The sequence below is a fragment of the Scylla paramamosain genome, chromosome 37, assembly GCF_035594125.1.
Source record: "Scylla paramamosain isolate STU-SP2022 chromosome 37, ASM3559412v1, whole genome shotgun sequence".
Classification (NCBI taxonomy): domain Eukaryota; kingdom Metazoa; phylum Arthropoda; class Malacostraca; order Decapoda; family Portunidae; genus Scylla; species Scylla paramamosain.
The window spans coordinates 1306622-1333858 of NC_087187.1; the positions used below are offsets into that span (position 1 = coordinate 1306622).

Sequence of the window (27237 nt, forward strand, 5' to 3'; positions counted from 1 at the left end):
TATGATATAGTTTTTAATTTATAAAATATCTGAAAGTCAAATCTTGAGATGAGTTGACTGATCCAGGTGACGGGTGGGGCGCCAGGGCAGGGGCTGCCACTCAGTGCCACGCCCTGCCGCCGGCCCCCGTGGTGGGGCTGACGCGGCCCCTCAGGTAAACAACAGCAAGTGGCAACAGTCAAGGTCCGGACGTGAAAAATAAGGTTTAGTAGAGGACAATTTTTGATTCCAGAGTCCAGGTTTGTCTCGAGTGTTAATAACGTCAGCTATTCCTAGTGCTCCTAGTGTTACCAAACAACATACAAAATTTGACCCTTTTCCTCACAAAAACTTGATAGTCAATAACTTAAAAGTGGTTCATACATCCACTTGAACAGTGTGTAAGTATACAAAGAATAAAAGGGGCAAAACAGACGCACCTCACCGATGCCAGACAAAACCTCCCTCGCCACGCCGTAGTCTTTATTTACACGTGGGCGGGGGCCGAGCCGCCGGACTCTCACTCCTCGCGCCTCCTCAAAAAAATAAAGAAAATCTCCCAGGCACCCACGCGGCGAGGAACGGCGAGGGCCCGGGGGCGGCGCGCACCCCCGCCCGAGCCGAGTGTCACAACTGTGCTTGCTATGCTGGCACAGCCTTACGTTAGCTTCTTGGCCTTCTGATAGAGCACGTCCACCACCTTCTCCATGGCCTTAATGGTGTCCAGGGCGTACTCGTAGGTCTTGTCCTTGGTGACAGGATCCCACACGATGAGCACGCCGGCGCCCTGGTCCAGGATGCCCGTCAGCTTGGAGTCCAGGATCATCTGGGACAGCTTGCGCTCCACGGTGTCCTGCGGCAGGCCGATGGTCTGGCTCACGTAGGACACCTGCACGCGGCTGTATGGCTCAATGATGCGGCACAGGTTCTGCTCCAGCATGCTGTCGTACAGGGTGTTGAGGTGCGCCTTCACGATCATGTCTCCCTCCAGCTCCTCCTTGTACTTGCCCAGCGTCACCTTGAAGTCTGCCAGGGAGCGCTTGCTGCTGGCTGCCGCAATGCCCTTCATGGCATCCACATGGGAGCCGCTGTGCCGCAACGCCAGCTTGCCGCTCACGATGCTGTGCACATCCTCGGGGCACTGCAGCATGATCTTGGACAGCAGCATGTATTTGAGGGCTGTGAGGGCCTTGGGGCTGTCGATGCTGTCGTAGCCCTCGAAGGCCTCGTAGAAATAGGAGAAGGCCGTCTTGAAGTCCTTCTCCTCGGCAGCGTGCAGGATGCCAGACTGCAGGTCCAGGGCAGCCTGCAGCTTGGGGGGACAGTAGATGCCATTGGCCGTGGTGCGGGCTGAGGTAAGGGCAGCGCGAGCCTTGGGTAGGTTACCGAGGGCATGGTATGTCTTACTCTCCCACAGCTGGACCTCCACCAGAAGGTTCTTGTCATCCAGCTTCTTGAGCTCCTTCAGCAGCTGGGAGCCCAGCGCCAGTGCCTCCGAGTACTGTGCTGTGTCGTAGAAGAGTGCCACAAGCCGCGCCTCCAGGGACTGCCGCAAGAAGGTGCGTCGCTCCAGCTTGGACCACTCGATGTTGTCCCGGCACACCTCCACCTCCAGGCCCGTGGTAGCCTCCAGGTCCAGGAACATGTCCACCATGGTGCGCACCAGTTTGGCCGCCTTGGCCTTGGAGATCTGGGAGAGGAACGGCCGTGTGTCCTTGATGAGCTGTGCCAGCTGGTGTGCCTGGCCCGCTTTCTTGTACTGCTCGGCCAGCGCCAGGATGCCGGCCTCCCGCTTCACTACATCATCCTCCTCAGATTCTATGGGAGAGGACTCAAGTTAGCTGACAGCCACACCTACACTGACTCTTACAGACACAATACCTACATTAACATTTGCAGACACAGCCACAGACAGACAAACAACAAGAACCAAACCAAGACGACCACACAAACACACCCACATGACAAGAGACTTGCACACACAGCCAGCCACACACACACAACAAGAGTGTATTCAGAGGGTGTGGGGACAGAGAGCACAACACAAGCACTCATTCCCCACTGCAGCCCCATGCACCTTGCCTGAGTCATCAGCCCTGGTTTTGGAAAATGAATGTTGCTTTATTCTCTGACTCAACACAACACGGAAAAACTAGAACCACATTAAGCTCTTGACAACAATAACAATCAACTTTCCAACACAAAATATACACCAGAGAGAACATGAAGCAAACACAAGGCAATGAAAACACCACAACTCCAGTAAGAATTAATCATATCTTGCACCAACATTAGCTGTAAAGGAAACGAGGAAGTAAGTGATTATAAATGTTTTGAGAGTTTTAACAGACAATTTCCCATCACAGACCAAGCACCAGAAAGAACATTACGCAGATACGAGGCAATGAAAAAAACCATGACACAACAAACTACCGGGAGAACGAACCACAACTTGTACCGTCATCAGCCGTAATTGGAAATGAGGAAGGAAACAGTTATAAATGTTTGGAAGAAGTTATAAATATTTTGAGACCTTTCCTCCACCACCATCACAACACCAGGCACAACTTCATGGCGTCCCCCAACACAGCACCGAGACCTCAGACTAAACACAGGCGACACAAACACGACCCTTTCCATGCATCGGTCTTCCACTTAACCTTCCCTTCCCTTCACTCTTCCCTTCCTTCCCATGTGCTGTTCCTCCCTTAACCTTCCCTTCCTTTCCATGCACTCTTCCCTAAGTCTTATCTCCCTTTCGGATAAACCCAGTAAGGGAGAGGAGTAGACTGAGGAAAGGAGAGGAACAAGCCCAGAGAGAAAGACAAACAAACCTACAAAAAGGAAGAACCAAGCCTAGAAAAGGAGACCAGTAAACCCAGAGGAGTAAACCAGAAAGAGAGAGGAGTTAAACAAGGAAGGAAGAAATGTAAACCTACAAATGTAAACTACAAAGGAACAGAAGTAATATCATAAAGAGGAGTAAAAACCAGAAAAGACTAATAAACACAGGGAGAGATTAAGCCCCAAAAACGAGAGACAAGTAAACCCAGAGAGACAATTACGCCAAGAAATGGACAGTAAACCCAGAAAAAGAAGTAAGCCCAGAAAGAAATAAAACCTGAGAGGAAAGGAGAGATTACTGTAAAGACACACATTCTCAGATCAATTTCCTACCACTCTGCTGAGAGATAAAAGAGACAAAAGACAGCCTGTTATGGTTTGAGAGGAAACACCTTAAGATTTGAGGCAGTGCTGAAATGTGGCCTTATCTTATCAACCTGGCGGAGACAAACACAACACCTTCAGTTAATTAAATCTTTGGTCTACTGTTCATTACCTTTAACCCTTTGGCAAAATTGATCTATTTAATCTGTATGGGAGAAGATGAAAGGATATGGTATAAGTAGTTTCCTAGATACCACATTACAGACAAACACAACACCTTCAGTTAATTAAATCTCTGTTCTGCTGTTTTTTTACCTTTAACCCTTTGGCAAAATTGATCTATTTAACCTGTATGGGAGAAGATGAAAGGATGTGATATAAAAAGTCTCCTAGGTACCACATCACACAAATATAACACCTTCAGTTAAATAAATCTCTGGTCTGCTATTCTTTACCTTTAACCCTTTAGCAAAACTGATGAAAATGAGAGAGAGGATGAAAGGTAATGCAATAAGTCTCCTATTAATGCCAGTGACAATGGTTTAAGTCTCCAAATAGAAGCAGATTATTTCCCTACTTACACCAAGGACCACAACTTAATATACCTCAACTCTGCTCTCTAAAAACAAGCACAGAAGACTAAGTTAAGACATGATTTCCCCACCAACACCACAAACCAAGACATGATAAACCTTGACTCTGCTTTCTAAAGATACAGACAAGGATACAAGACTTCACAATGGGCAGAGGGTGACAGTAGTGACAAGGGTGGCACTCTCTCAGTCCGACACCAATGCACCTTTGTTTAACAGCCCCTCCTTTGTCATTCTCAGCGGCACCGGAGACCTGCAGGACGCCATGGCTCTGTGTTCTGCCCTGTGTCTTGCTGCTTCCTTGGTACAGCTCCTGCTTCTGTCCGGCTCTCTGGTTTGATTGTCTCTCTGCGTCCTACTGTAGTTTATTTATTTATTTTTTTCTCTGATGTTTTAGTTCAAAGTTCCTGGTTCTGTCTAGTTTTGTCTCTCTTCCTTCCACGGTTCAGTTTCTTTTTCCTTTTTTTTTTTTTAATGGGTGTGAAATGTTTTAGTTCAATTTTTTGGGGGTTATGTCTATCCCTTCCTCTTTCAATTCAATCTTTTTTCTCTCTCTCTCTTGTTGTCTCTATTTTTCTCTTTCTTTTCTTTTCTAGTCACCACAAAACAATTTCAATACAAACTCTTTCTCTAATACTCCACTCCACTTCACCCTAACCAGTCTACCACAAACACCTTGACTTTCACTCCACTGCTCCTCATCCTGCTATAAACCTCACATTCCCTTCCCCTTTATCACACACACACACAAACACACAAACACTCCATTACCCCCAGCCCTTCCTTCAACCCCACTCCACCACACCCCTGACAAGCACCTCGCCCAACACCAAACCCACAACTGAGACCACTGGGAACAAGGAACACAAGAGGCCAGGAAGACTCAGCAGTCAAGGCACCCAGTTTGGCACACGACCTTGTAGTAATGAGGCCAAACACCTGGATGTCCCAAGGTGCGCCACAGGTACATAGGGACCTTACCTCACCTGTTGGGACCCTTGTGAGTCATCAGGTGAGTGAAACAAAGGTGTATGAGGTGTTTGAGTGTAGATAATAGGTAGAATGAGTGTCAGGTGTGTAGTTACTATGAATCACTGCTTACAGGTGTGTTCGCTTGGTGATATTGGTTGCTTAAGTTTCCCTTGTACCTGGTTAATTTGAGGGTTAAATAGGTGGGATTTAAAGGGTTATATAAATAGATATGAGGTGTGTGGTTACAATGAATCATCACTATTATATCTATCTTGTTAATACTATGGGTTTTCCTCACTACCCCTTCATTTGTGGATAATGGTACAGGTTGGTGATTAAAATGATGCTGTGTTGGTGCCTAAAGGGTTAGTCAGGTGAGAGGCTGAATGAATCTGGGAAAATTATCAGAGGAAATTATTATGAATCATCACTACTGCATGTTATTTTGTCATCTTTACCCGTTTTCTTCGCTATTCCTTGAGTTTTGGTTCATTCAAGGGTTTAGTAGGTGAGATAATGGTGTTGCTGATCTGGACGGTTGAATAATTAGAGTGATAAATGTTGTACTCTCTCTCTCTCTCTCTCTCTCTCTCTCTCTCTCTCTCTCTCTCTCTCTCTCTCTCATAAAATAACATAACTAACGACACAAAAACCCTGAAAATTTGAGACAACCATAAAAAAAATCACAAAATATAACATACATTTATAGACATATTTTACAAGTATAATACGAATTTCCTGAACTAACCCAACTCAACACAAACAAAACACAAAACAACACAACTCAAGGCACAAAATGTCGGAAAATTTGCACACTAACCATGAAAATAACTCCCAAAAAAAATCACATATGAAAAAATTATACCTTTCCGAATATATATAACAAATTACTTAACCCAACCCAACCCAAACTAACCCAAACACAAATTCACATACACGCAGACACAAAAACCCTAAAAATCAACAAAACAACCGCGAAAATAACAAAAAAAAAAACACGTACATAAAAAATAACATCTTTCACAACATACATTACGAAATTCTTAACCTAACCTCACCAAACTCAACCCAACCTAAGCCAAACATGAAGTAACATTAATATCGCCATAAAAACCCACAGAAAAGCAAACTAGGCCCATAAACAACCTGAAAAACTCGCACCATGAATCAGCAAAGTGGGGGGCAGGCACATAAACAACCTCCATTTTCCCGTTATTTCACCTTTCTCTTTAAATTCCCCACCTGATAATTACCCAGCAATGTTATCTGACCCAGTACCCACCTAGATTGCTGAGAAGATTTGCGTCTATCTCCATTTTTGAGAGAGGGAGGGAGGGAGCTCTCTCAACGAGGGTAGCGGCAGCCATTGCTAGGAGGGGACTGACGGAGAGATGAACAGCGGGAAGCGTAGGGCTATTGAAAGATCTCGTGTCACTGCCAATTGTGGGTTTGTTTGGGGTTTTCTTGGTGTATATTTTGTTTTTGGTTACTTATTTTGGGTTTATGGACGGTTTATGATCCTGTTTCAACTTCTTGGGGTTATATTTTGGGTAATGGGGTTGGAAAATTACAGTTTTCTTTCTTATTTTCCCTTATTTTCTTCGACTTCGCGTATTTTTGGTCTATAATTTGTTTTGAATGTTAATTTGGGTTTATGAATTATTTCTATTCCTATTTCAACTTCCTATGGTTATATTCCAGGTAATATGGAATGAGAAACCGTATTTTTTTTTTTTTCCTCGACTTCACCTATTTCTTAATGTATATTTTGTGTTGGTTATTTACTTGAGGTGTTTCGATGGTGCTTACTTAACCGACTAATCTGAAATACGAGACAGGAAAACCCCTTGAAAACACGTATTTCTCTCTAACTTTCCTGAGAGAGAGAGAGAGAGAGAGAGAGAGAGAGAGAGAGAGAGAGAGAGAGAGAGAGAGAGAGAGAGAGATGCATTGTCTCATCATCCATTACTAAACATTTGAGTCGAAGAAATATAATCCCTGCCCAATACACAATAACAAAGAGATCAAAGGTAGTCCATGCGTGCACAATGACCTAAGAGAAGATGCGTTTTAACAAAGTCAGGATATATTAGCACCATTTCCCTCAACTAGAATGAACTGTAATAGGAAATTGAAGTCAAGAAGTCAGCATTATTGTCCCAACCATTACTCAGACTAACCACAGCTAGAGAGTCGAGGAAATAAAGTCATTTTGAATCGCTGCCAAAACTGTAAACCAGGTGTGATTTAGCGGCAGAGAAGACAGGAAGGTTCAAGAAAATACCAGATTCCAAGGTGTTTTGTAATCTTTCATCCCGTATTACTGGATTGAGAGAAACTAAAGGATATCACTCAACTTTTCTTTTCTTTTATTTTTTGTCAGTATAGAAGATAAAGATGAGGAAAACGTAGAAAAATCAGATATAAAAGAAAAATACAAGTTTTGAAGGTGTTTTTATAACCTCGAATTCAAATTACTGGGTCGAGAGGAAAAATGAATATGAATAAATATATGAACAAATAGAAATAAAAAGGAACAGAGCTTATCCAGTCCATTCTTTGCCAGTTACAGACAAGCATAACACAGGAAGGTTCAAGAAAATACAAGTTCTCAAGTGGTTTTGTAATTCCCCACTCAGATTAGTGCCGAGGGGAAATAATAGATGTTACTGAGGCTTTTGTTTTTCTATATAATGACAAACAGAAGATACAATGAAGCTAGGTCTGAGAGAGAGAGAGAGAGAGAGAGAGAGAGAGAGAGAGAGAGAGAGAGAGAGAGAGAGAGAGAGAGAGAGAGAGTACAAAAACACAAAACAGGATGAAAATTATAAACATTTTTCTCATATAACCTCTACATATGAAGACTCCTTATAAAATATACACCAAAAAACAGACAGTCAGACACATAACATCAATAAAAAGACTCAAAATCCACAATGAAAAGTCAACATTTACTCTCATAGTCCATTTTCTTTAACTGCTCTTATACAAACACACCTGTACACTTTTCTATCACAAACATTAATATATTGAGGCCCTGGCTGGAAATAAAGACCATTACTACCACAATTATCCGAATCGCCATCACACAACCCTTAGAACACGTGGGCTGGAAATTATCTCCGGGTCGTAACCTGGCCGAGCAAAGGAGAGGAGAGAAAAAGAAGCTGAGATGCAATAAGGCACTAATTCAGTTTTTTTGGGGAGCCAGTATACGAACCAGCAATTTCAGGGCAAGATTTGAGGGAGAAGAGAAGGAAGGAGAAGAGCTGATCAATTCTATTACGGATAACACGTTACAGAAACAAGCGGAGGAAGAAAGGCGGGCGTTTTTACATTTCACTATCTCTATATATAATCCCGGTAAGTATTCGCTCATTTTGTTGGATTTACATACATAATTTAGTTGTATGGAATGAGTTTTTGCACCTGGAGTGTTGTCACGTATACCACCAAAACGGAGTCTTATCTTGGCCCAAACAAGACACCTTGGTAATCAGACATAGTACTGCCTGAGGATTCCTTCACACGATATGCTCGAAATATTGTCCTTAGTACCCTTTAAACCCCATAATTTATCAGATATGCTCCCAATATTATCTCTGGCAATCTCCAGCTACCTAACCTACTCCCCCACATGGCCACTGTAATCTGATAATCTGATATGCTCCCAGTATTTTCCCTTGTACCCTCTAAATTAAATGACTACCCCCTACAGACAGTATTGTTATCAGATATGGTCCCAGTATTGTCCCTGACACTCCCTAACCCCCTAATTCATCCCCACAGGCACCATTCTCCTCACGGCCGTGCGCAGAATGAAGCTCATCACACACAACATGCTCACTAGTAAGGGGATGAAGAATGTGAAGGAAGGATTCCCTCTCAAGATTCAGGTGAGGGGACGAGAGGGAAGTTTGGGGTGTCGTTAGAATAAGGTGAAAATAGAAGTGTAGATGGAAAGATGGGGAGATATACCAACATTTTTATTATAATTTGTAGGTATTTATCATTCTAGTAATTGTTTGCTCTTCCCTCTTTTTTTTTTCATATAGAGTTAGTTGTGTTGAATCTCAGTACTACATAGAAGAATTTTTATTAATATTATTTCAGTTACTGTTCCTTTCATTCAGTCATCATCTTTTCCAGCAGGATATTCTGGCTTTATCATTTATTCCTAGGTATCATGGCTCCGAACCAATACATTCCTTATTATTTCCGTAAAATTTAAAAGATATGTGGAGTCTGCTCAAGGGATGAAAATTTGGGGAGGGTGTGACAGATAAGATATGTAAATTAAAAGTACAAAACAACTGACTGATCCACAATTACCAGGCAGAGGAAATGAGGAACGTGGACATCGACTACGACCGGGACTTTATCACCAGGATGATCCCCAAGCTGGACTGGAAGGCCCTGGTGTTTGCTGCCCAGTGTGTGAGTACCTCCAGACACCACCACTACCACCATCACCCCCCCCCCCCACTGCCTGCTACTTGCTTCCTTCAGTAATCATGGAAAGATTTACTAGAATTTGGAGAGTGTAGAGGCCTTGTGTTGAATGTAAAAAGAGCATAGGTATATATCTGTATCTATATACCTTTATCATGTAGGTATATTCTGTATCTATTATCTATCTTCAGGTTGGCTACAGAAATGCTCGTTTTCTTCACCTCACTGTAACGTTTAGCAGAATTCTGAGACATAAGAGGCCTTGCAGTTAATACAAAGACAGGACAGTAAGAGGAATATTCTGTATTATCAGCATTCTATATTATCTCTGACACATCTCTCCCCAGGTCGGCCACAAAGAGGACCTCCCAGACACTTTACCGGATGGCTATGAGAACGACAACGAACTCCTGAAGCGTCTCCACCACGTACTCCTTGAGGTGAGCAGTGAGTGGTGCAAGTGTGTGACTGACAACTGGCAACACTGAGAGATGCGTACTGAGTGTGGCAGTGAGAGGAAAGGGCTGTTGAGGCTGTGGCTAATAGAGGAAGCAAAGCGAACAATGAAGGGTGTATTGGAGGTGGTACAGTTAAGGAAGGGAGTATGAGTGCTTGACTATTGAGGCTGTGAAGTGAGCATCGGGTATGGCTGAGAGAGGGGCACGTAGAGGTGGTAGTGAGATGGGTACTGTGTGTGGGAATATAAGGAGAGAATTGACTGTTGTAGCTGGCTGTGAAGTGAGTACTGGTGTGGTTAATCATAGAGGAAAGTTTAAGATGAAACCTTAGTTGTGACATAACCATACCTAATCTAACCTCACTTAAGCTAACCTAACCTCATCTAACCTAACACCCAAAAAAGTTAACCAAAGAGAAAAGTTTAAGAACATAAGAACATAAGAAATAAAGGAAGCTGCAAGAAGCCATCAGACCTACACATGGCAGTCCCTGTATAAAATGAAGGAATCTAACTTGGCTCTAACTTTACCTAACTTAACCTAACCTACACCCAAGCTGACCTGACCTCACCCAATCTAACCTTAACAAACAAAAAGAATTTAACCAAAGAGGAAGGTCCAAAATGAAACCTAATTTAATTCTAGCCTGATGTGACCTAACTGATGCCCCCCTCTCCCACACACCAGGTGGAGGTGATCAGCGGGTGCCTGGAGTGCCCTGAGACGCAGAGAAAGTTCCCAATCAGCAACGGCATTCCCAACATGTTATTGAATGAGGACGAGGTGTAGCAAGCCCTCTCACTCACCCCTCGTCAGCTGTAGTCTCTAAAACTGTACTAATGTGTATGTATCTCTCTCTCTTCCTTTCAGATCCTCATTTCTCAATCTTTCCTCTCTGCAAAGTTTCTGTCATTTTCTTAGTACCTGATTCTTTTCCTTAGATTTTCCTTGTATCCTTAAAAAGTTTCCCATTCATGTCTCTAGAATTGCACTAATGTATCTCTCTTCTCTTCTATCTCTTTACAGACATTCCTCTCCTCTGCCTTCTCTGTTCAATCTCTGTCAATTCTGAGGTGTGGCAAGGCTCTCCATGTTTCCTTCACCAACTCCTTTGTCTCTAGTTATGTATCTCTCTCAGACTTTCTTCTCGGTCATTCCATTCCTTTGCCTTCTCTGTTCAGTTTCTGTTTCTACTGTGAAATCTAATCTTGAAATTTCTCTCATGTCCTCAGAAATATCCTGCTTTTTCTTCCTCCCTCATGTCTCTAGGATTACACTAAGGTATCCCTCTTTATCTCCTACTTAACCATTGCTTTCCTATGGTTCTTTGTTAAATTTCTGTCAGTTTCTAAGTATTCAAGTTCTCGTAAAAGGTTTCTGTTCTTCAGTTTCTTTCATTCCTCAAACACTCCTTCCTTTAACTCCTTAATTAGGTTTCTGTTTTCAGGGTATTGATTTTCTATTACTTCAGGTCTTCTATGTGCCATCCAAACAAACCTCTTGTCTTTCAATCCTCCTCTTACTCCTCCAATGCTCTCTTCCTCTTAGTTGCTTACTGGATTTTTTTGGTAAATTTCTGACTGCTTATGTTCTCTTGTGTTTTTGTCTCATTCTGTTCGGTTTTCCATCTCAAAATCTTACACCTTTTCAAAATTATCCTTATATTAGGGAAGAAAACTCCTCTTCCTCCTCTTTCTCCTCCACTCACTCCCCAAACACTTTTCTCTTTCTCTCTCTCACTTTTTATTATTACATTCTCCTCCTCCTCCTCCTCCTCCACTCACAACATGAACATTCCTGTCCTCTCTTTCTCTCTCTCTTTACTATCTGTTCCTGTCTACGCTCCCTCAGTTATGGTCATTATTACTGATTCTATCACTCTTATGAATAGCTAGATGTCTGTCTGTCTGTCTGTCTTTGCATCTTGTGTTGTGGTTAGTGTGTTAGTTCATGTACAAGTGTGGTGAATGTTTCCATTATGTTTGTGTCTGTTTTTCCTACTTTTTTTCTCATAAAGAGTTAAAGAAATCATTGGTGTGTGTAAATGCTTCCTCGTTTTCTAAGTATATTTTGGTTCTGGGGTAATCTGATCTTGTTTCGTTTACTTAACGGAGAGAGAAAAGAACGAACAACTTTTCCAACTTTTTTCTCATGAAGATAAATCGATGGTGTGTGTGTGTGTGTGTGTGTGTGTGTGTGTGAATGATTCCTCGTTTTCTAAGAATATTTTGGCTTTGGGGTAATCTGATCTTGTTTTGTTTACTTAATGGAGAGAAAAAAGAACAAACACATCAGAGGAACAGCACACATACGAGTACATCACTTTGGGGACAAGGCAAGAGAGACAAAGTTAAAACAAACAAGAGGTGCCCACCCTAAGCCATCTCCAGCTCATCAAAGTCCTCCTCAGCTGGCAAGTGGCTGGACCCTCTCACATCTGGCCTCAGTCTGGTGTTGACCCACAGCTGCTCTGCATACACCCACACTGTCCTCCCTGCCACCTCCACCCGCCCTGGCTTGCGTGCGTTGGGCTGAAAGTGCACCAGCCTCATTCCTCTTTCTACCAGCCCATGGAGCACTCTGGAGAAAGGGAGGAGTGTCAATTAATGAAAAGACTGCTATTCTGGTCCTAATTCTGTGTTATATATTTAGTCAGAAGTAGCTGGAAGGGGATGAGTAGGAAGACTGTTTTCTGTACTACTTTTTTAGTCTTCCTAATTCAGTGCTGCTCTGGAGAAAGGGAGGAGTGTCAATTAATGGAAAGACTGCTATTCTGGTCCTAATTCTGTGTTCTATATTCAGTCAGAGGTAGCTGGAAGATGACTAGGAAGACTGTTTTCTGTACTACTCCTTTTCTAGTCTGGTTCTAATTCAGTGCTGCATCCAGTAGGGTCCTCAAACTGACCTGGTATAGTTGGCAATGACAGAGGTGAGGATGTCAGGGTTAGACATCACTTCATCATCAAGAAGGCGTGTCAGGTGGATCTCAACACCCAGCTGTCTTGTCCTCTGTAGGATATCTGTCTGACAAAGTGAAGCAAGACACATTATTTTCCAGAATTAACTATATGAAAGCAAAACACATATATACACACATACATTACCTCATCAGAATACTGGTCTGACAAGGTGAAGCAGCACAACATATTCCCTTCAGATCCCTTTACAGAAACCCAACACAACCTGACAAGATGAGAATATAATCTAATACTGGAAGGTTTAACAGAACATCTCCTAACCTCACTAGAAGAATAAGAGGACAAGAATACAATCTAAAACTGAATTCCTTTACAGAACATTCCTTACTTCACAAGAAAAGACAAAAAGGAGAATGCAACCTACTCCTGCAAGACCTAACAGAACACTCCCTAACCTCACCTTGAAGATGGAGTGCTCGAGGGCCTCAAACTCTCCCCCATCAATGTCAATTTTGAGGTAGTCCAGCTGATGGTGGTGGTGGTGCAGTAGGTACATTATATTATCAAGAGGACGGTGCAGAAAAAAATGGTGCTTGTGAATGGAGGAATTAGAGGAGGAATGGGAGATGTGAGATGTGGAGAGTGGGGAGGAGATGGGTGGTGTGGAGGAGAGGGGAGAGGATACAGGAGAGGAAGAGGGGGTGTTGTAACTCTTGACCAAATGCACGTCTTCATCAGTTGACAGAAGGATGTGTAGGAAGGTGACTCTGTGGGTGATAAGACGTGAGTGTTAAGGACTACTACTGTTGCTGCTACTCCTCTTCCTCCTCCTACTACTACTACTACTACTATTTTCATACTTCTAATAGTGTTACAGGAAATGGTATCATAAAAAAAATACTACCCAACTACCAGCACCAACTACAACTACTACTACCACCACCACTAATACTACAACTATAAATGTTACTACTACAGCCATGACAATAAAAAACAACAACTACAACTACAACCACTATTATTACTACCACTCCACTCTGATAATGCACTACCACCACCACCACCACCACGTCTACAACTCCACTCGCAACCATCATCACCGCCACCACCAGCATTACCTCTTGAACGGGTGTCTGCCGAGTCCATCCAGCAGCGGCGTGTCCTCGAAGACCATCACGTGACATCCCAGCTGTGACATGGCTGCGTCGAAGGTGAAGTCCCCGCCTGACCCGAAGGAGTACACGAGGCAGGAGGAGGAGGAGGAGGAGGAGGAGGTGGGGAGTGTTGGGGATGAAGGAGCGTCGAGGCATACCATTCTAAGAGAGAGAGAGAGAGAGAGAGAGAGAGAGAAGCGTTTTTAATATATTTTACGGTTCTATTTACATATTAACAAGATTTCTACATTAAATACAGGGGAAGCAATTTTGAGAATGAATCCGGCTTATCATCTCTGTGGCCTTTGAAAGTCGTGGCGAGAGAGCTAAGTTTCTCAATACGTCTCTCTCTCTCTCTCTCTCTCTCTCTCTCTCTCTCTCTTACGTACTTGTCACCATCGTAAATCCCAACCCATGAGTTCCCGCCCTGTCTGATCAGCTTCCTGCAGCGCGCCGTGGGTCCTTCCATCACCAACAGCAGCGCGTCAAGGGAGCGTGTGAGGTTTGCAGCTGCCACCTCGCTACTTGCCATCCGAGCAGCGCGTGACGGAGGGAAGGCAGCCAGCACCTTCTCTTCCGGTGTGGGAGGCGGGGAGGCCATGACATATTGTGGGGGAAGAGGAGGAGGATCTGTATATGAAGAAAAAAAAGGAGAGGGATGGTGAGAAGCTATGCTGATGAAGAGGAAGAGGAGGGGGAAGATCTGCAAGTGGAAAAAAAAAAAAAAAGAAAGAAAGGAAGAGGGAGAGGTGTGGGTTGGATGGTCGGGAAAATTATGTTGAAGAGGAAGAGAATTTGCAAGTGGGAAAATAATCAGAATATGAAGACGATCTGCAAGTAGAAAGTTAAGTCACTGGTTTTCAAGGATGTTTCCACGACTGCAGTGAAGGTTTACGAGGCATTCACGCGTGGTATATGAAACAATACACTTGAGAATCCTATTAACCATCATTGTCGCCTTTGCAAAGTCCTTATGAGAGAGAAGACGTTTTAAAATATTCTATTACCTTTGCTTTCAACATATACAAGCTTTATCGTGGTTTCCAAAGGCATTTAATGAAAATTTATGAAATATCTACTTTGTAAATGGAAAAAAAAGGTAGTTGAAAATTACTTTATAACAGAAAAGGTATTTAACGAGCTCCATCTTTAGTTATCATCCTTTTCAAGAGCATTTAGCATTATTTTACGCACTCTGTATTGTATAATTGTAAAAAAAAAAAAACACACACACGAGAACCTACTTAACCATCACTGCGACCTTTGAAAACAGTCCTTACGAGAAATAAAGCGTTTTAAAACATCCATATTATCTGAACTGTAAGGCGTCAAACATTACTGGGCACTATGTACATCACTGCCCTTTGTACCTTGTTGCTGGAGGCGCAGGGATGGATGCTGCAGGACACACAGGAACCCCAAACACGGCAGCAGGAAGCATAAACGTCTTGCTGGAGATAACATTCCGGTCTTGGGTCAGTTTTGTACCTAGATACGTAGCCTAGTGTACATTACAAACATGCACACCCTCTCGTCAAATGTCAGAGTTTTTGATGCATTAAAACTTGATACTTTTCTGGAATTTGTGGTTTTCTTTCTTTTTTTTCTTACTTTAATTCTTTCTTTCTTTCTTCTTTTTTTCTTCTTTGCTTTCTTTTTTTTTTTTTTCTTAGTTCCTTTCAAAGCACACAAATCTTTCACCTCATCAAGACTTTTCCCACGAGAATTTATAAAGTTTTGAGTATAGGAATTTTTGTAAACTTGAGTCATGTAATATTTTGCATTAGCTTTTCACACTGTCCCATCACCTCCAACACACACACACACACACACACATTACAGATTAAGGACCATTCTGAAACATTTCTGCGCCACACCTCCACTACTTTCAGAAGGGTCTATATAGTTGAAGTTACACAGGTTTTTAAGAGCATTTTTACGGTTCTAGTGACAGATTAACAAGATTTCTATATTATCAACATGAGAAGCAGTCTTGAGAACCCTGCTGATCATCTCTGTGGCCTTTGAAAATAGCCGTGGTGAGAGAGCAAAGCGTTTTAAGGATGTTTTTACGGTTTAATGACAGATGAACAAGATTTCTACATTAAGAAGAGGAGAAACACTATTGAGAACCCTGCTGATCATCTCTGTGACCTTGAAAATAATCGTGGTGAGAGAGCAAAGCGTTTTAAGGATGTTTTTACAACTTTAATGACAGATGAACAAGATTTCTACATTAAGAAGAGGAGAAACACTATTGAGAACCCTGCTGATCATCTCTGTGGCCTTGAAAATAGCCGTGGTGAGAGACCGAAGCGTTTTAGAACACGGACCAAGCCTGACGAGGAGGAAAGCAACGTGGACAACACCACAGCCTGATTACAATGCGTCACTAGGGAAACAGGAAGAAACACGTCCAAAATACAAGGCTGGGTAGATTATTTTGAGCATATTGAGGCAAACTTTCCTTGTCTGACGTATTGCGCAGGTGTTATTTTAATTATACTTAGGCTAGCATTTCTTCTCTCTTTTCTATAGATATTAAAGGAAAATATCCTGAGAGAGAGAGAGAGAGAGAGAGAGAGAGAGAGAGAGAGAGAGAGAGAGAGAGAGAGAGAGAGAGAGAGAGAGAGAGAGAGAGAGAGAAAGAGAGCAAAAACTAGATAAAGAAAATACACATTAATTTGCTTTCTACTTTCATATCTACTCTGTCCACCTCCCTACTGCAAGAGTTAACCAGTATTCCCAATCTTTCGTGTCAAATCACACACACACACACACACACACACACACACACACACACACACAATACTTTCTACTTTCATCCCTATTCAGTCCACCTCCCTACTGCAAGAGTTAACCAGTATCCTCAATCTTTCAGCTACATTAGATCACCTACATATTCAACTGCTTTATAGGCACGAGTGTTGCTGTAGAGGCGGCGAGGTGGTGGGCGGAAGAGTGTGTTAATCCACAGCTGCTCAGCCAGGATAGAAAACGTGATGCCAGCCACGGTAGCGAAGGTAGGACTCAAGTAATTTGGCTCATAGTAGGCGAGACGAAAGCCACGAGAGCGAAGGGTCGTGAAGAAGCTGTGGGGGATGGAAGAGAAGATAAGATGGGTGACAAAGGTGACTAAGCAGAGATTGTGAAAGGAAGGTGAGGGAAGGGAAAAAAGGGGGAATTCAGGATTTGGAATACTGATAGATAAGTAGAAAGAATTATGAACAGGTTGTGAAAGATGAAGAAAGGTGATACGGTGTAGGTGATGATGTCTATTTATCTATCTATCTATCGATTAATCTATCAACCTACTTATCTATCTATTCATCTATCTATTTATCAATCAATCTATCTATCTATCTGTCTTTGTCTATATGTCTTTCTGTCTATATATCTAATCTATCTGTCTATCTATCTATTCACAGACTACCACCACCACCACCACCACCACGCACTTCAAATACCCAATTAATGAACACAACCTTGCACCATACTAACGCAATGTACTTGTAGAGGGCCGTTACTGTTTCCTCTGCTGTGATATTTGGCTTCAGAAAATCCGTCATATGTATTTCAATAGCCAGCTGTCCCACACGTGCTAGAATATCAGTCTGTTGGGGAGAAAGAGGGAAAGAGAGAGATGGTCAGTATTAAAAGCCTTGCCCTCTTACCATGGCTGTTTTCAGAGGCCACAGAGGTGATCAGCCGGGTTCTCAAGACTATTTCTCCCGTTAATGATGTATAAATGTCAATTTGTCACTAAAACCACAAAAAAAAAATATCCTTAAAAACCCATGTAGCCTTTTGAATGTAATGAAGGTGAAGTCAGAGGTGTTTAAAAATACAGCTATATAGTTCTGGTAGTAGTAGTAGTAGTAGTAGTAGTAGTAGTAGTAGTAGTAGTATTCTGAAGATAGACAGACAGACAGACAGGCACAGTACGTAGACAGAACATAATAATAATAATACATACATACAGACAGACAGACACCAGCTAACTATTTAATACAACATGGCGCAATACAATGATAAGAAACATTCTGACGTCACAACACCGCCATATGATGCAATACAAGAAGAGGAGATGAAGGAAAAAGAATAATAATAATAGGAAGAAGAGGAAGAAGAAAAGAAGAAGAAGAAGAAGAAATGAAACAGAATGATAAAAGGGAAGAGGAATAAAGATGAATGAATGGAAGAATTATGTTTAGCTAGTGATGTCTGGCAACTGAATACAGATAAGGTTGCAATATATCAGAGCGAGTGAGTGAGTGCGTGCGCGAGTGCCTTGCGGGTAAGTAGCATGAAAAGTTTTCTCTCTCTCTCTCTCTCTCTCTCTCTCTCTCTCTGCAGTTCTCCATATTGTGTACTTACTATTATTGATTATTATTTTATTGTGTTTGTTACAGAAAAGAAAGGAAAAGAGAGAGAGAGGAAAAATAGTTGTGTTCTATCACGTGATCGTAGAAGTTAAGCTACTACTACTATTACCACCACCACTACTACTACTACTACTATACAACCACCTACTATCACCACTTCTACCACTACAACTACCACTACGACCAGCACCACAACTAGAAGTACCACCTCCACCACAATCATTACCACCACTACCATCACCACCACCACCACCACTGCTGCTGCTGACACCACCTCTAGCAACCTACAGATTCAAGGTAAAGAATGATAAAACTGGACAGTAACAGCTGATATACAATTGATAAATACATAATTATCTTTAACACTTCTGCTACTACTACTACTAGTACTACCTGACTCGCATATATTTAACACGAATTAACATTAAATAACACTAAAATCTCTTAATATCAAGGTTAATAACAAAATAAAATCACTGGACAGCAAAACGAGGATATTACAAAGAGTTCTCTATTCTGACCTTCCACTTCGTATTCCTCCTCCGTCAGTAGTGAAGAGGTGGCAGGAACATGATTACGATTCGCAGCAGGCTTGTGTGACGTGATGGCGACGGTGGTGAGGTGATGGAAGGAGAAGAACAGTAAGTACAGGTCACACAGGCAGCATAGCATTAATGTTTTTAGCTTCTGCATTGCTAAAACTCTTATTAGGTTATTAGGCTCAAAAAATTAGATGCGTTTTTTCCTGCCACTCCTCAGAACTAGTTATTTTTTTCCCCCGTGCAGTCTTTAGAACGTTATTATTTATTTATTTTCCTTTTTCCTTCCAGTCTTGAGAACCAGTTAACTTTTTTTTTTCCTTGCAGTCTTGAGAGCGTAAAGTTATTTTCCTTCCAATGTTGAGAATTATTATTAACTTTTTTTTCCTTACAGCCTTCAAAACGCTAACTTTTTTCCCCCTTCCACTACTCAGCTTGTGTTCCGTTTGTTATGCTCACAATACACAAGCAATGCATTAATATAAATTTGCACTGTTGTCCGTCTGTGCGTGCGTGCGTGCGTGTGTAATTCTGCGGCACAATACAATATTCAACACTTTTTCACATTACGTGTTATATATGGTGTGTGTGTGTGTGTGTGTGTGTGTGTGTGTGTGTGTGTGTGTGTGTGTGTGTGTAGCATACTGTCATAAGCATAAGGCATCCCAGTGGGCAAATGTCACGTAATTCACGTGGAATACACGTGGATCCTGCACGTGGATTACTCATGGATATTTGATGGAAAATGCAAAATCGAATTCACGTGAAAATGAACACGTGGAATACACGTGTACAAATTCACGTGTAATACACGGTAATATCTGGTGGAATAATCCATGTGTTTATTTATCCGTGAATTATCTGAGCTTTTGTAGTTGATTCCAACAAGTTTGAAGGCTGCATTATCGTGCTCTGGTAATCTGCATGTCATCAGTGCATCCAGTCTCTCAGTATATGTTTCTGTATCATTTACGTAAGCTATAGTCGAATAGGCTATTATAAACAGAAACATATCCTTTACGAGACCGCACATTGTTGACAGGCAGGCTGGTAGAGCACGATAATGCAGCCTTCACACTTGTTGAATGCAACCATAGTACTGTGCAATTTCAGAATACAAGGTAGGCATGTAAAAAATACAAGTAATACAGAAAGTGTGTATATATATATTCTTCAGTCTTACACTTTTTCATAAATTTAATAATCTTCATCCTTGTAAAAATATCAAAACCAAAATAATTTCCATATTTTATGAAAAAAAAAAAAGTTAGTGCTTGCATTTTTATATATAAAGGCTTTCAAGATATCTGACTTGAATGAAGAATAACTGCAATATATAAATGGATGATCCCAGTAATACAAAAAATTAAAACTTTGTTTAGCCACAATCCATCCATAGCCTGACACCTGCTCCTATGCATTACCTCCCCATGCCATGGTCCAGAACAGCAGAAACCACCCTTGAACTGTGAGGGTGACCATCCGCCATCCCGGGCCACGACTCAATAAATGGGTTCCCATGGCACTTGTGCCTAGCATTATCCCTGGGCATGTGCCACAAGTGGGACTATAAAAGGTAGAGAAGAATGGGCAGATCCCCAGCCTAGTGTCACCCTAAACAGTAGAGGTATATAGAACAAGAGAAAGACAGAAATGGCTATGGGAAGTAAAGGACACCAAACCTCACTCTGACAAAGAGTCAGCCCACCACTCGGAAAAGTAAGAGAACGTAAAAGAAAATGGACAGAAAGCAAAGGGAAATGAGAAGGGAAAATATGTCAAGCGGTAAAAAGACCTGCTATGGGCTAGTAAAAGAGATCCCCACCCAGGGCCAGAATCAGTCGCCTCTTACGGCACACAGCCGACATGGAGAGGGCTACATTCTAGTATCTATGTAGCCCCAGGGGGAATATATGCAAAGAATACCAGGCCTGCCACAAGTACACAATATGCTTAAAACAATACAGACCACAGTTGTCAATGAAATTAAGCATTTTGTGAATTGATACTTGTGTAGCTCCATACTTTTTCATTTACGTAAAAATACATGGGAACCTAAGTGGTAGGCAAAAGCAAAATTATAAATTAAAATGTTATATCTATTACTAAATTACAAAATAAATAACTGTTAATAATACTAGTTTGCTTTTATAATCTGAGATCATTAATATCATCTCACATAAATATCATGAGGTAATATCCCAATCGGTTCAAATTTTACAGCAGTAAGTCTCTCTCCACATCTTAAAACCATTCTTAAGCTTGAATCCCATAACGACAAGTTGAAAGAACCAGGACCAGGTTAGCGTGGTGGCGGGAACAGCTTGTCTGAGGTTCGGTTCTCGGCGGTCCTGGTTCTTTCATTCTTAAGCTTCTCTAACATCCCCCCTTATACTGTTTACACATCAATAAATTTTGTCATTCTGATAGAAAAAGAGCTTCTTTAAGAGAGAGAGAGAGGGGGGAGGAAGGGAAATGTACACATAGTTACAATATATAAGGTCATCTGTGTACAATCAGTCATGAGATAAATTTACCAGCATTTTTTTAGTAACATACAAAATGAAAATACTTTATCTAGTCATACCCACTGCCACCAGAAGTCGAACCCGGGTCTCTTGAGTGAGAGCCAGGCAGCAAGACCCCTACACCACAGTGGTGTAGTGGTCTTGCTGTCTGGCTCTCACTCAAGAGACCCGGGTTAGACTCCTGTTGGCAGTGGGTATGACTAGATTTTTCACTGCGCTATTGCAGTTCATCTTGGTATGAAAATACTTTACTTCACCAAGGTCATGCATGAGACAAAGATTGGTTTGTTTTAACATTCTTGCAGATCTTAACTGATTGTAAGTACCATTTTACAGTCGGCGTGAAAAAAATATCCCCACCTGCTGTATCATTAAGTTTTAACAACACAACATTACGTTCTTGTTTATTTAGGTTTATTTAGCCACCAGCGGACACGAAAACACTTGTCACGGCCAATAATGAACATCTGGCATCTCCATGCTTTCAATTTAATAATGTGACAGATTAACGAGATTCAGTAACCGCCAGGCAGTGTGTGAGGGAGGGTGTTTACTCCCTCCTGTCACGGAGAGGTACTTCCCGCTTCTGCTCCCGTTTCCTCACATATCGCTCGCCTCTCCTCGTGATATCGGTCACCCTTTGCTTCAGAATGGGGCCTGCCAAGCTAAGAATGGAGGAGAAAGGTGCTATACTGGCTCTATTTCGCGAAGGCCTCAGCAAAAGAGAAGTGGCAAGAAGGACAAGAAGATCAGCGAAGTGTGTCCGTAATGTCATCAAAGCAACCAGTGCCCACGGCGGTGTTATTCAAAAGAGAAAGCAGGGGTCGGGGAGGAAACGAAAGACAGGCCAGAGGACGTACATGCTGTTGCGACGTGAGGTGCTGAAGAACCCTTTCATCACCGCCAAGGAATTAAAAGGAATGCATAGAGATGTGCTGGGAGATGTGGCAGTGAGAACACTTCAACAGCGGCTACAGAAAGATTTCAAGCTACCGTGTCGTCGGGCAGCTCACAAACCTCTCCTCACCGAAAAAATGAGAAAACAGCGGCTTGATTTCTGCGGACGCTACAAGCACTGGACTTCAGCAGACTGGCGAAAAGTTGTGTTCAGTGATGAATCTGCCTTCAAAACTATTTCAAAAGGACAGAGAACCGTGCGACGTCCTGTGGGTGCGAATCGTTTTGACAGCAAGTACACGGTAAAGACGGTTAAGTTTCCAGCAGGTGTGATGGTGTGGGGTTGCTTCAGTGGTGAGAAAGGTAGTGGGGGCTTGTACTTTTTAGACAAAAACATGAACATGAATGCTGCGCTGTATATGAACGTGCTGACAGATCACATGCTCCCATTTTATGAATCCCACGAGAACGCTCATTTCCTCCAGGACGGTGCTCCATGCCATCGGGCAAAGCGTGTGATGGAGTGGCTTACAGAGAACAATGTTTCGTTAATTGAGTGGCCAGGGCACAGTCCAGACTTAAATCCAATAGAAAACTTGTGGAATGAACTAAAAAGAAAAATTGGCAAACTCTCAGTGAACACTGTCGGCGCTATAACGGAAAAACTTCGTGTGCTGTGGGATGAAACTGACTTGGATTATTTCAAAAAATTATCTGACAGTATGCCAAGTCGCATAAATGCCGTTCTGAATGTAAAAGGAGAGATGACAAAATACTAATGTGCACATATGACAGTAATATTAGTGTTTTATTATCCCTAAAAAATGATAAGGTAAAGAATGGTAGAATTGTTAATGTTGTTGTGTTATTATTGTTATTGTTAGCAGGTGGGGACATTTTTTTCGCGCCGACTGTACATCAGCTAATTTTCATTTTTCAATTTTGGAGCATTACGCAATTTTGCTGCAACTATCATTTGTATTTCTGTCACATTTGAATCTGAGAACTTTTTAAGCACGTCACCTTGGTCATGGCTTCTTCTTCGGTGAGGTGTGTCATGGTGTCTCCTGTCATGGTGGTCAAGATTGTCACCTCGATCATGGTTTCTTTTTTGGTAAGGCGTGTCATGATGTCTCCTGTCATGCTGGCCACTGCCATCACTGTTGTCAGATGACTTGGATGTCTTGCTGGATACCGAATCTTTTGTTGCACTGCACTCCATCATCCCATGGGTTCTGGTGGACCGCATATCCAAAGACACCTTAGGAGGAGGTGTTGGAAGTACAACCTGTGAAGGAGCAGAAGCTACCTTATCTTGAGAGGTTGTGACCTGTGGCTTCTGTGAGGCTGGCTTCATGTGGACAGCTTCTGTGGAAAAATCATTACATATTACAAAGACACGAAAAAAAAAAAAAAAACTGTGAAAGGGCTTGGTGTTGGGGGCTGTCAAAGACAAATAAAAGGAGTCAGTGAATAGTCCGGGGAAACCCTTCACCTGTAAATGTTTACAGTCAGACACTTTGTAGACAAAAATGAGATTGAAGAAATTTGCTAACCAAACCACTTTGTGTTTTCCCAGCTATCCCCCACCTCTCAGTTCTCTCAGTTTGTCAATCTAATTATTAATGAACAATAGTATTGCTCTTGTATTCACTGTTATGATTTTCTTCTTTCATAAATTGTTTTCAAATATGACCAGGTATGCCTACCATGTAAGTTTTCACTGCTGAGAAAGTCATCAGGCAGATTTTTCTTACAACGTTTTCTCCTTTTTCTCATGAGTAGACCTTCATCAGGATCACTGTTGCTCTCAGAACTCTCCACCGTAGATGTCAGATGGTAGGTATCGCATTCTTGAAAACTATCTGAGGGGGAAAAAAATAAATAAAAAAAAAAAAATATATATATATATATATATATATATATATATATATATATATATATATATATATATATATATATATATATATATATATATATATATATATAGCGTTGATGAAGTTTCTTGAAATACTTGGGTTATGAACAAGACGTACTCAGTACCATAACTTTATTTTGCACTAAGTTTCGCCACTCAGACTGCTGGCATCTTCAGTCTAATAGAATAAAATACATATTAAATTTACAATTACACCAAAATACTTAAAATATTATAATATAAGATTCCACACCAATACCTCTTATATTAGCCTGAAGATGCCATCAAGTCTGAGTGGCGTAACGTAGCGCAAAATAAAGTTACGGTACTGAGTACATCTTGTTCATAACCCATATATATATATATATATATATATATATATTGCATACCTCGACCACTGCCCATCTCTGGCGCCAAACATTTCATTACCAGCCCTAAATTTTTGTGACATTTATCTCAATCAGGTACAGCTAAAAGGCAACAAAAATGAGCATTTCTGAGGTGAATAAACATGAAAGTGAACGTCATCCAATAACAGCAAGATAATAGTAAAACACCAACCAGAAGTGATCTTCACTTTTTTCAACATAAACTTTCTCCATGATGCAGGGTCTGGTTCTTGCTGATTATGAAGGGCATTCTCAGCATTAACTCCTTGTGGCCAAAACAAGGTTTGGTTCTCTTCTAATACCCAGCTGGATGGCACCACACCCTCTTCTTCTTTCTTACCCTCCAACCAAACTGCTCGTTTCCACATTCTAAATATAAAATATAATTAATCAATGGGCTATGTTCATGCTTTGCATATTTTGTTTCATTAATAACATCAGCAGTAAGATATTCAAGTACAAATAATACAATATTTAAAAGCTAGGCATGTTGGCAGTTTTACCTCTTCAGATAGGTATATGACAAGAATAAAAACCTAATTTCTATATTTTAAATGTAGTATAGAAACAATTACCCATGTCTCAACCTGACAAAATCCTCTTCATAAGCCGAAGAGCAGCACTCCGGGCTGTACTGGCACACAAGGCACAAGGGAGACGAAGAGGAGAGTGAAGATGCAGATGAACAGTTTTGAGATAAAGAACAATGGCCATAAGAGAGATACATAACAAATACAACTTGTGTATGAAGACTAAAATCCTGCAGATCTGAAACGTTTTGCTTAACTTCTCTTTAGTAAACACATATCAGTCATGAGAATACACCATGTACAACTGCCCACCTAACTGGAAATGTCATGTACAACTGGTACTAAAACAACACCATCTTTGTATGGCAATTTTATCACCTTTCTATGCAGCTGCTCTAAGTGAATTACTTTCTTTTTTAAATTACTCTTATTTTTCATAAACACAATGTTAATGAGTTTAGAATTGCATGGTTCAGTAAAAAAATTTTCAGTTTGGCTTTGACGAAGAACATCACATTCATAGTAGACATCATTTTTTAGTTTCCTAAGGAACACAAAATCTTCATTTTTTAACATGAAACAATTATTTTTGTATTTTGTAGATATATATATTCTGTGATTAGCTTCTGTCACTTTTGATTCATTAAACATTTTCTTTTCTGCAAGTCTTTTGAAAACTTGAGAAACTGGATTGTTTGATGACCTCACTAACTGCTTTATTTTGTGAAGTTCATTCTCGTATGGGAAAGCACAAATGTCATTAAGGGAACACTGGTAATTCTCTACATCATCTACCAAGTGAAGAAGATTATGAACATTATATACAATGAAACTTTGACCATATATATATCTCGACACTGTTGTACAAAACACTTAAGTAATTCTCTTGCATATGGTAAGTAAGAATTTCGTATTTCATCATTGGAATTCAATAAAACTGATAAGGACACAGTAAGCAAAAGACTGTTTTTGTATATAATAGGAACAACATCTTTCAGGACAACAATACTTGTGTATAATATATACTGTCTAAATTCGGTGGCCTTCCAGCGATCAATTACAGCTAGTGATCGTGGCTGTCTAGCAAATTCACTTGGTAGTTTGTTGGAAAGACTCTCTAAAGAAGAAGAAATTAAACTTATTTGAAGCTGAGAGAGTTTGCATTTCTTAGAACCTCTTATGAGGAAAAGTAGCATTCTTCTGGTAACACCAAGGCAAATCATATGCATGTAATCCAGTGGAAACCCTTTCACGCAAGATATTCCATACTGAATCAAAGGACTTTTTCCTAACTGATGAGAATCCCTGTACTGTTCCTGATTGAATTTCTCATCAGATCTTTCATTACAGGGTTGTGCAGAGTCTAATACAAGAACATGTGATTGCCAGGTTCCTTTAATTTCACATCTCTCACATGAGTAATACCCATTGTGCCCTTTTATGCATTTGATAAATGAGCATGCAGGTGCATCACAAATAAATGCAACTATTCTTACTGCCAGTCTTTTCCCTTCAAAAACTAAACCATTTTCAGAAAGTTGCTTATATTCTTGAAGAAAATCTTCCAAAAAACTGTCAATAGAATCTGGTTTAGTCTTTCCACAATACAGAGCAACTAATGCTGGCTTAAAGCAGCTGAACTTTATCAGTATAGGCCAGAACTGTTCATTGCTTGATTTATGTAAAGGAATACCATCTATGTTTACACTGAGTTTAACCGAATCATTTTCTTTTACAAATGCTGGATGAGTCTTCAATATATTTTGCAAACATGAACCAATCCCAAAATAATAATAGTGTCCTCCACATTTTTCTAATACCTCTACATACCTTGGAGTTTCCATCAAAGTGCGTGAATCTTTAGGTAGATTATGCCCATTATTCCTCAACAGCTCCAATAATTCATTTGCTGCCTGGCGTGTAATGTTATTTTTTGATGCCCATAAAGCTAATCCTTCTTCAAGTGCCAAATCAGATATATGGTGGTGACTCTCATCATCTGTGCTTAATTCTTCTGGTGCAGTTACTATCAAGGGGGATAAGGATGTACGAGTCATTAAAGTTCCAGGACTGGTGCCACACAAGTTTTATTTCACATCCAGGCTACAAACTATAGGTTATCTCCTTCGAAGTAATCCCCCTGGCACCGCATGCACTTGTCCATCCTTCTCTGCCAGGCTTGCATGCACTGCTGGAAGGATTCTTGCGGGATGCTCCTCAGCTCCGTCGTCACGGCCTTTTTGATGTCGTCCGCATCATCAAAACGGGTCCCCTTCATGACCTCCTTGAGCTTGGGGAAGAGGAAGAAGTCGCACGGAGCGAGGTCAGGTGAGTAGGGCGGTTGCTCCAGCACGGCG

General features: G+C 41.3%; 2 protein-coding genes and 1 long non-coding RNA gene across 7 annotated transcripts in view; 2 read left to right on the forward strand and 1 right to left on the reverse strand.

The window, feature by feature from the left end:
- On the reverse strand, nucleotides 1–18737 carry LOC135091276 (26S proteasome non-ATPase regulatory subunit 11-like). Of its 4 annotated transcripts, XM_063988766.1 has the most exons (10): nucleotides 18601–18737; nucleotides 17196–17308; nucleotides 16594–16786; nucleotides 15065–15405; nucleotides 14084–14324; nucleotides 13659–13856; nucleotides 13001–13307; nucleotides 12528–12646; nucleotides 11997–12202; nucleotides 1658–1797 (listed from the first exon to the last, which is right to left on the reverse strand). In XM_063988766.1, exons 4-9 carry the CDS (start codon nucleotides 15156–15158, stop codon nucleotides 11998–12000), a joined length of 1164 nt encoding a protein of 387 aa, XP_063844836.1. In that variant the 5' UTR covers nucleotides 15159–15405; nucleotides 16594–16786; nucleotides 17196–17308; nucleotides 18601–18737; the 3' UTR covers nucleotides 1658–1797; nucleotide 11997. The 4 variants fall into 4 exon arrangements, with proteins under 4 accessions (XP_063844833.1, XP_063844834.1, XP_063844836.1 ...); XM_063988767.1 differs by lacking the exon at nucleotides 15065–15405; XM_063988763.1 differs by lacking the exons at nucleotides 11997–12202; nucleotides 12528–12646; nucleotides 13001–13307; ... (4 more) ...; nucleotides 17196–17308; nucleotides 18601–18737 and adding an exon at nucleotides 5995–6154 and having other exon boundaries at nucleotides 1–1797.
- LOC135091279 (multifunctional methyltransferase subunit TRM112-like protein) lies at nucleotides 7699–13546 on the forward strand. 2 transcript variants are annotated; one of them, XR_010262458.1, is made up of 6 exons: nucleotides 7699–8075; nucleotides 8502–8608; nucleotides 9048–9149; nucleotides 9512–9604; nucleotides 10310–10465; nucleotides 12917–13546. XR_010262458.1 is itself a non-coding variant. In XM_063988770.1 (5 exons), the coding sequence occupies exons 2-5, from the start codon at nucleotides 8531–8533 to the stop codon at nucleotides 10409–10411; spliced, it is 375 nt and encodes a 124-aa protein (XP_063844840.1). In that variant the 5' UTR covers nucleotides 7745–8075; nucleotides 8502–8530; the 3' UTR covers nucleotides 10412–11653. The 2 variants fall into 2 exon arrangements, 1 of the variants encoding a protein (XP_063844840.1); XM_063988770.1 differs by lacking the exon at nucleotides 12917–13546 and having other exon boundaries at nucleotides 7745–8075; nucleotides 10310–11653.
- The window catches only part of LOC135091280 (uncharacterized), a 17261-nt gene continuing 7886 nt past the window's right edge, over nucleotides 17863–27237 (forward strand). The window contains exons 1-3 of the long non-coding RNA XR_010262459.1: nucleotides 17863–17991; nucleotides 18107–18376; nucleotides 18629–18720. This is a non-coding gene — a long non-coding RNA (uncharacterized LOC135091280). The remainder of the gene's footprint in view (nucleotides 17992–18106; nucleotides 18377–18628; nucleotides 18721–27237) is intronic.

Bases quoted from the DNA above. Each gene is read 5' to 3' on its own strand.
- LOC135091276 (XM_063988763.1), bottom strand. From the start codon at position 6,079: ATGGCTGCCGCTACCCTCGTTGAGAGAGCTCCCTCCCTCCCTCTCTCA. The intron at 1,798-5,994 runs GTGGGTACTGGG...CCTCTCCCATAG, and splicing joins AAATCTTCTCAGCAATCTAG to AATCTGAGGAGGATGATGTA.
- LOC135091279 (XM_063988770.1), top strand. From the start codon at position 8,531: ATGAAGCTCATCACACACAACATGCTCACTAGTAAGGGGATGAAGAAT. The intron at 8,609-9,047 runs GTGAGGGGACGA...CACAATTACCAG, and splicing joins GATTCCCTCTCAAGATTCAG to GCAGAGGAAATGAGGAACGT. The intron at 9,150-9,511 runs GTGAGTACCTCC...ATCTCTCCCCAG, and splicing joins TGGTGTTTGCTGCCCAGTGT to GTCGGCCACAAAGAGGACCT.